The 9,397-nt window shown below is 45.1% G+C and overlaps 1 protein-coding gene across 1 annotated transcript in view; it reads right to left on the bottom strand.

Annotated features, from left to right (window-relative positions):
- Positions 1 to 2,782: 2,782 nt before the first annotated feature.
- The window catches only part of DGKH (diacylglycerol kinase eta), a 183,008-nt gene continuing 176,393 nt past the window's right edge, over positions 2,783 to 9,397 (bottom strand). Inside the window, exons 30-31 of the mRNA XM_038761763.1 lie at positions 8,763 to 8,893; positions 2,783 to 3,415 (exon numbers count right to left, since the gene is read on the bottom strand). Coding sequence (XP_038617691.1) covers positions 3,326 to 3,415; positions 8,763 to 8,893 — 221 coding nt within the window. The 3' untranslated portion in view covers positions 2,783 to 3,325. The remainder of the gene's footprint in view (positions 3,416 to 8,762; positions 8,894 to 9,397) is intronic.

Genomic DNA, 9,397 nt, shown 5'->3' with positions numbered 1-9,397 from the left:
TGTCACCAAACCATCTGACCTGCCTTTTCCAGTATAAAGAATGTATATGGGTAGGTGGTTAGTGTTTGGAGCGGGGGTGGCTTTGTAGCTAGCGTAGAATTTGTTGCTGTGCAATTTTTTTTTTTTAAGAGTTCATCAAAGACCAAAGCTTGGAGGAAAATGGGTTTCCTCCAAGCTTCGGTCTTTGATAAACTCTAAAAAAAATGCACACACACACATACACACACACACACCCCTCCCTCGCCCCATCCCTGGCTTCCATCTTTATATTCTACAAAAAGAAAACTCCCAAACTGTAATTTCAAGTTGATTTTGCACAATTAAAAAAGGGGAATCTTCAAATTTCTTTAAGATCACACTGTCTCTTAAAAAAGAATTCCATATAGCAAAGGCAGCATAGGTACCCTCGGATACCTAGGATTTCAAATCCAGTTTTGCATACGAGTTGCTCTCCCGGGTTCCTAGTAAAAACATCATTTACAAAATTGACAGTACGCCTCCATTCAGACTTTAAAAGTGCTCATATATTTGAAACAGAGCTTCTGGCAGTAAGGTTACGATTAAATGATCTGACGACAGTGGCAGTTTCCCAAAACAAATTTAGCAAAAGTTCCAGTGAATCCGTTCACTGAAATAATGATGGGGGCAGTTCCCGTCCGACATGTGACGAAGTGGTTTTCTCAGTGGGTCGGGGACGGGGTGGGGAGAGTGAGGAGCGGGGCATACACTAACTTCCAATCCATCACAAACATCCAATAATTTACAGAAGGTCTGAATAGTGCACTCCCCTACTATTTATCCAAAGCTATCACCAGGAAGAACCTCACTTACATTTGCTTTAAGGGACAATCTCTTTCTGACTGAATGCATGGTGTATCTCTAAGTCATAGTGATATTCCGCGCCTGTGGGAAACAACACAAAACAAAAAAGAACAACACACTGTTGACAATTAGACTGGGTCCCCAGAAAGGCTCACAATCTGAAGAACAAGGCAAGGCTGACCATTAACGCAAGAGCAGTAGGACATTATGCTTGGAGAAAACAATTTTAGGCTCCTCCCTGCTCAGTCCAAGTGTTCAAAACAGTATCAGCCACAGAAAAAGCTACGGCTAAAGCCTTCCCAATGATTCACTCATTCAATCGTATTTATTGAGCGCTTACTGTGTGCAGAGCACGGTACTAAGCACTTGGGAGAGTACACTATAAATGACGTGAAAATTGAGAAAGCTTCATGCTGTAGTAATGCGCGCTCCCTTCCGTCCAAGTATATCAACCCTCAGCAAATATAATCCCTACACAGAACTGTTTCAGGAGCCTTAAATGAAGATTAATTCTACTTCGAGACCAGCCATTTACCAGTGAGGTCTCTTTCTTTATGAAGCTGCAAATTTGGAAGAGGGATAAGAGGGCAAAAATCCCTAAAATTTCCAGTAAAATGAGGTCAACTGAAGGAAGTTAAAGGGATCGACGTTAAGCAGTTTTTAAATAGTTCTGCTTGGTAATTCTGCTCTACACATTTCCAATAGCTTAAACATAAAATAACTTTTTCAATGCGGCATAAAGTTTCACTTAGACTTGGCTGGTAGATGCGAGAAGAATTTCTAATGTCTCGTTTTTAAACATTTTCTCTTTGAGATTTTAGAAATGAGTTTTCCCTGCTTTTCTACGCTCCCAGGAACAATATCACAGCCCCAAGGGCCAGAATGTGGGAGCGTGGGGTCGGGGGAAAATTGTAAACGATAGAATGGGTGGATATTTAGGGATAAGGGGAAAATAGTACTTATGGAGACAAGCTCCTTTTAGCATTGAGTAATTTCAGTGACTTATTTTAAACTATTTGGCCCCTGTTCTTTGGCGGTAACATGACAAACATGCTTTGAGATAAATTAGCATCCGCTCACAGATCTGACATGTTACGAAATAAACCCGTAACATCATTTATTCATCTGTCATCTGGGAACCAGCAGCTTCATTTTTGGCTCCATGCCCATCCGAATAGATTTGAAAAGTACCGGCTTTGAGGCAAATCATGTAAAATTAAGTGTCACAAATTTAAATTTCACTTCTGACTAGATTTTATGGTAATTTTAATTTCCCTTTCTATAAATACTTTAGTTTGAACAGAATTGACAAATAATTATCTGGGAAATCACTGGACATTAAACGTCAAACTTGTCTCCTGTTCAAATTGTTCTTCCAGTGTTAACTGAGCATCCTCAATTAACGAAGTGCTATATGGAAATGTTCATTCTTGGGTCAGAACTCTACTTACTTTTATTACAGTGGTCAACTGTACTTATGGAACTAAATGTGTGGAGCACACACAATGTTTGTGACAGTATTATGCTTTACAAAAAATTGCATGAACCGTTCAGTTTGCTGTATGTACGGCAAATATCTACATGGAATAAGATAATGGTTCCTACGTTGGCAAGAACCACGATGAAACTCATGGAATTTTTGGCTTGGAAAGCAGAGTAAATGGTTTTGTGAAGGAATGGGGTTTATCGAAATTCACAAAGAAGTTTCTTAACTGCCGTATCTATTAAACGTCATGGATGGCAAAACAACAAGCTTAAGTGAAATGCACATCATTTTCTGAATATGGCACACACACACAACATGTTCACGTCTAAGTTCTTCGCCACAGAATGCTGATGCAAAGTACACCCTTAAGAATAGGAAAATGCCTCTCACGACGACACTCGGTAATAATAAATTAAAACTCGACTGTTCAAGTTTTAAAGTATCTGATATGTCATGCAACCCCCCCCCCCCAAAAAAAAAGGACAATTCAGGCAGGTACACCATGCATTACATCTTGCGTTCAGAATACACAAGGTTTCTTAACCACATTCCTTGACCAGTGAATGTTAGGTATCTGAGGCGACGCCAAACTCCCATGCAAGACCACCTTGGTGGAATCTCAATCTTCTGATTTGCTCTCCTTAGGAAGAAGCTTTGCCTCAGAATAGGCCACCCTGAAAACCCTTTCCTGTATAGCGATATGTTGTTGCATTGAAAGAGGTTGATATCAGACCAGGTTGGGGGGAAATTCACCATTTCGCAATTGCATTTTCCAGCAAATGCAGGTCACCATTCTCCTAATATTTCATCAATACGATATAAGCATATTTGAACATATTAGGATAGCTCAATAAGAAACGGCTTCACGGAATGTACTTTTTGGCACAAAACCTATTCCTGTATCTCAAATCAAGCGTTTTACCCTGCTGACTTTATCCACATAGTAAACTTCGAGGCCTGCCAGGGCCTGAGAGCTTTGCATAAACTTGCAGATCTCCCTCGATAGCACCAGAATGATTACACCTCAGCCAACGGAGTGCCCTTTCCAAGCTCTTTAATTCCCTGGAGAATTCGCTTCATATGCCCCACTTTCGTTATCCCCAGGTCCTGCGAACAACAACAAAAAAAAAGACAAGGAGGTTGATTCACTGGAAAAAACTGGTTGGTTAAATCCTTTCCCAGGGAGTAAAATAAGCAGCGCTCAATGACTTTGCTTCTGTTTCATTAGGAATTTTGGATGTCAAATTAGCAAGATCTAAGTGAGGAAAAGTTATGAAATGGATGCCTGATCTGATGGCCTGTGTGGTCTGTCAGCATTCCTTGCCATTCCCCGAGTTTATCCCTAATCCTAAACCCAGGCCCCAGCTAGCTTCTAGAAGGAGGAGAGAAGTGGCCCACATGGACGCCTTTCAACCATTAGCTTTGAGGCCCCTGTAGTTGCAGAGAGCCTACACTCACGAGATAGAAGCCAAACCACCTGAAAATAAGCATCAGAATCTTTCACTCCACTCAGACTAGCTGGCTTAGGCATGGTGGTTTAAGATCCCCCTCAGTGGTTTATTCGCTTCCACACAGAAACCATTTCCCTTGGAAACTGACGGGCGTATTGTCAACCGGGTGCCCAATCACTGGTAGCGGGCACCCAGATCGCTGAGCTTTTTGGATATTTGAGAGCCAGGTGATGCCAGTTCCCGTTTTCCATCCAGGAGCCACCAGAAACAAGTCCAGGGCCCGAACTTGGGATCTTCCATTTGCCGCGGCCTGAACTCCAAACAGGGCTGGGCTAACACAGAGCGGGTTGAAAACCAGCTCGGGAGCTGGGGCGGCGGCTGAGAAAGGAAATCACCGGGCCCTGGCAGTTTCCGAGTCCAAGTGCCAACCCCCTTCTTTCTTCTGGCAGGAGGCAGCTGAGATCAGCCCGCCCCTACACGGAGCCTTGGGTTGTAAAAAAAGGAGAGACACAGGGAACCTTTGTGAAACTAAAAGCATCCCGGAGAGCTGAAAAATCTTCTCTTGGGCATTCAGAGATGCCAAGATTTACCGTACAAGTGTCCGTTGCCTTCAGAGTTTTCTAACCACAGGTTTGAGTACATATGCACCCTGTTCTGGAGTCCTCAAAGTAGCCAAGGTTTTCTGCTGCCATTTCATCTCTCTACCTGTCATTTCCCACCATCTACACCCTCCCTCACACCTCTAGCCACTCTCAACACAATTTACTTCCCACCCTGTGGGATTTCCAGTTCACCTGCAACACTGAAGAGATGTTTCACAGCAAACTTTCAGCAGGAATCTTAGCATACAACGGTGAAGTTATTGTGCTTTTTCGTATAAATTGCTTACATTATTTTAGCCAACTGCCAGTTCGGTAGAGGAAGTGAAGGTGATTGTCACACATGACATGTTCCTTTTTTTATAGCCGACCAGTTTTCACATAGCAGCAGGCAGCTGTAGGCCTATCAAGCCTGTTCCCAGTGGGAGAAGGGGGCACGATAATGGAAATGAGGTGAAACTTACAGCAGGCATATTGCTAATTGCCAGAATTTCTAGTACCTGATCAGTGGGAAAGACAATTGATGCTACTGTATTCACTAAAAGGGGTTTCTGGTTCTAATTCCAGTTCTGCCAATTACCTGCTGAGTGACCTTGGGCAAGTCACTTAAATTCTCTGGGCCTCATTTTCCTCATACGTAAAATCATCATCAATGGTATTTGTTGGACACTTAACTTATATGTCCAGGGTACTGTATGCTTGGGAGAGTACCATAAAACAGTTGGAAAAACCATTCCTTGCTCACAACAAGCTTACGGTCTAAAGGGATTAAAGGTCACATCTCCTCCAAGAGGCCTTCCCCGATTTAAGCCCTCCTTTCCCCGGCTCACTCTCCCTTCTGCATCGTCCATGCACTAGGCTCTGTGACCTTTGGGCATCTGATAAGCAGCATGGCCTAGTGGCAAGAGCACGGGCTTGGGAGTTGGGAGTCGTGGGTTCAAGTCCCGGCTTCGCTGCGGGTCCGCTGTGTGACTTTGGGCCAGTCACATAACTTCTCTGGGCCTCAGTTCCCTCATCTGTAAAATGGGGATTAAGACTGGGAGTCCCTCATGGAATACCCTGATTACCTTGAATCTACCTCGGCGCTTAAACAGTGCTAGGTATATAGTAAACCTTAATAAATGGCATAATTATTATTAAGTGATTCACCGACCTCCCACTGTGAGGGTCCGGATGGATCCTTGTGCACTGGGATTGTGATCCCCCTTCGGCCAGGGCCCATGTCCGAATTATCCCAGTCCTTATATGGGCCCTGCATGGAATCGGTCCCACGGAAAATACTACTGAAGGAAGGACCTCTGGAAATGGAAGCTAACTATTCCTGCGATTTAGGTTTCAAACACCTTGAACTTCCCCACATCCCAGTCATCTGAATGTTGTGGACCAATTTATATTCCTTGTTAAGTCAGAAAACTACAGTTCCATTCCATCTTCAAAATGAAAACTTTCCAAATAAGTCACAGTTTCAAGATGCTACTATATGGAAGGACAAGCAAACACAATTAAGCATTTATAAACTAGCAGTGGAGAAAGTAGGAGCCTTTTTATCTAGTATTTACCATGAAAATCCACGGGGAGAAGATAGTAAATGCCAACTTTAAAAAGTGAAAGTGACTAGTGCTAGATGGAACTTTATGGATTTTCTAGGATTCAATAACTAATCCGAAGGTTAATAAGTAAAGCCTGTGAGCTGACAGCGTTTAAACGATGAGTTCTAAAGTGAAGCGATAGTGGCACTGGAACTGATCCTTGAACTTTGGGAGCAGTAAGCACACTTTAAAACAAAAATCTTATGCTAATAACTGTGATATCTGTTCAGTGTTCAGTACAGTGCCCAGGGCTGTAGTTAACACTGGGGAAGAAACAGTATTACTATTACGATTATGGCATTGGTTAAGTGCTTATAATTCTATTATAATAGATGATGGCCAGGGGGAGGGCACAGGAAAATGTGCCTGGATCCCTGCCCGTCCCCTGAAGCCAAGTTCTGAACCCGAGTTCTGGTCCCAAACTGCTTAGAGCGGTGCTTTGCACATAGTAAGCGCTTAATAAATGCCGTCATTATTAAGCAGCTCAGAATTGGATGGTTGGACTGGCTACCTCCTCCTCCGGCCCTCAGCACCAAGATCCTCCCTGCAGGCACCTCTGTCCCTACACTGGCCGGCTACCTGCTTTGGTTGCCATGGAGGGCGGGTGTCCAGCGGCAGAGGCGAGCCAGGAGCCGAGGCCGGAGCGGAGAGGGAGGGTAAGAGGAAGGGTCGGCGATCCCCTCCCAATCCACCGCTCCGTCCTCCCTCGCCCTACCCAAGGCAGCACGGAGTCTGGGTGGGCAGAAGGGATAGCCTGGCTAGGGTCAGTAAAGGGGAAGCAGGCTTCAGGGGAGAGGGTGAGGGGGTTTCGACACGTGGCCGAGGGTAGCGCAGGAAAGGAGGGGTGATCATGGCATTTATTGAACGCTTAAATGTGTGCAGAGCACTGTACTAAGCGCTGGGGAGGCTACGATAGAACAGAGTTGGTAGACACGTTACGATCTCCGCTCCTTCGATTCCTGCCCAAGTCCCCTCCGAAGCAGGAGATCCCATCTGCAAGTAGTTGATGGGAGCAGCAGAGCGGAGGCTGGGAGAGGGGAGGAGGGATAGGGAGGGATAGGGAGGAATCGACCTCCCGGCAGCGGCTGGACGTAACGCTGGGAGGGGTTAACACATCCTGGGCTGTGGGAGCAAATGAGTGTTGTATCGTACCCTCCCAAGCGCTTAGTACAGTGCTCGGTGGACAGTAAGTGCTCGATAAACACGATTAAATGAATGAACGGACAAATGAGTGAGTTCCTTGCACAGTTCCGCATTCTACTTATTTTGGTTGTCTGGGACCAGGAGTATTCCTGAAGAGAGAAACGGTGAAGAAGCCGGTCAGGGAGCAAAAGGAGTTTTTAACAGAAATCAATATCGGGTAAAAGTAGCAATGGTATGTACTAAGCGCCCACTCGGTGTCATACGCTGTACTGAGCCAAGACGTGACTGTCCCGTCCCGACAAGCTAACGTTCTAATGGGGGAGACGATGTAAAGTCATTTAAAATCAGAGCTGTCAACATAAACAATCGATGTACAACTGAATGAACACCGCGTCTGCATGTGCTGAGGTTGGGGAAAAAATACATAGTTTAGGCATAATTTGTACACCTCCAATACGTAAAATGAGAGAGGTGGGCGACGGGTAGGGGAATCGTAGAAGTACCAGAGCGGTTACTTACCCTAGAACGAGGTTTACCTCAGGAGGCCCTTTAGGCTAGCCCAGGTATTTCATCCGGCCCGCCCCGTTCTGATGATCTTTATTACTTGCCTATTTTCCAAGCAAGGGATCGAAACAGCTCTTCTTGTGATGAGGAAGTACCAATCTGTACCTTTCCCAACCTGTACATTCCCTTCAAGGCCCCGCACTCAGAACGTTTGCTCCTGGGGTGGACACCCAGGTCGGAAGGTGATCCCGGAAACCGTCAGGCTGGTATTGACCTTTATTGTGTCTCATATCCCAGTACTGACTTTCTTACTGCAAACTACAGGGTTGAAAAAGGGCAAAAACGGTGAACCAACCCGGAAGTTGAATTCTCTGACATCCGTATCGAACCGACCCGTAACGAGGGCTTTTTCGAAAGATCAATTTGGAGACTACGGAAAATCTCGAGGCTATTAATGGGCATTGCTACAAGTCTTCCCCAGAGTTCTTCTTAAATGTGTTACGCCACGTTTGTTTTAACAGGATCTGACCTTGCACTGGGAAAAAACGCTGTGCCATTTTCACCAGTGAAATTACGATCCTTCCGCACTGATCCTGTTGAATCAGATGTTGGGTAGGGACTGTCTCTATATGTTGCCAATTTGTACTTCCCAAGCGCTTAGTACAGTGCTCTGCACATAGTAAGCGCTCAATAAATACGATTGATGATGATGATGATGAGGCGAAAGGGAGAATTTTTGTTTTCAAAGATTCATTCATTCATTCATATCGTATTTATTGAGCGCTTACCGTGTCCAGAGCACTGTACTAAGCGCTTGGGAAGTACAAGTTGGCAACATATAGAGACGGTCCCTACCCAACAGCGGGCTCACCGTACGAACCACCACTTGCAGACAAGACAGAGAAATGCCTTCCTAAGCCGGCGGACACGCACTGACTATCACTCGAGGGAAGCAGAGGAGAAGGAAATGCCGTTGACATCTTTGGCTCGCAAGGATCACACAACACTCAGAGGGCTGGGGCCGTGGGACGGTGCATCTTAGTTTACTCTACAGTTGCCCAATAGAAGCCAAGCTAAAAGCACAAAACGGAGAGGAAACGGGAGAAAAAGGATTCTTTGGTGAAAGGAGAGCAGTCCCCAGAGCAGAAAAGAAGCACAAAGGAAATACCTTAAGATCACGCCTTTCCAGATGCAAAAGCTCAGCCCCTCGGATGTCATGGCGGATGAAGGTTTCTTTGTACTCTCCCAAACTGAGCAGATCCAGCCAAGCAGCAACTTCATCTGTGCCCCACTTTTGAACTACCAAAGTTAAGAGCAAAACCCCCTTAATTTCTACATGCTCAATGCATTACAAGCAAAGATTGGCCAAAGAGAGTGGAAAACAAAGTAGGATTGCAGTGCTAGCCAAGGGGAAAGCTATAGGGGTCATTTCATAAGTCTGGACACTTCTCTGTGTTTTGTTCCCCATGCAGTTACGGACTAGCAATTAACGTGAGAAAAAACCTACAAGGAAGCAGGGTTCACTGCTTTATAGCCATGCTTCCAGCTTTAGCCCGATTTCCACACGAAAGCTCTCCAAGCTCCATATCGTTTTCAACAGAGAAGATTTCCTTTGAGCTGTTAGGATCAGTGGCGCCAGGTCGGAGCTCGGATTATTTCCTAACGGCCATTTAGAAGCTCCGTTGCAGATGGAAAATTAGCTACAAATGCTAATGACCAAGTGAGGTTCACGCACATGAACTCCGTTCCGATCATCGGCTTGTTAGAAGGCAAGTCCAGCCTGGACTGATTTCTCTAGTACCC

The sequence above is a fragment of the Tachyglossus aculeatus genome, chromosome 20, assembly GCF_015852505.1.
Source record: "Tachyglossus aculeatus isolate mTacAcu1 chromosome 20, mTacAcu1.pri, whole genome shotgun sequence".
In the NCBI taxonomy this organism is placed as follows: domain Eukaryota; kingdom Metazoa; phylum Chordata; class Mammalia; order Monotremata; family Tachyglossidae; genus Tachyglossus; species Tachyglossus aculeatus.
The sequence above is the reverse complement of the archived record's forward strand: the minus strand, read 5'-3'. Positions and strand labels throughout refer to the sequence as shown.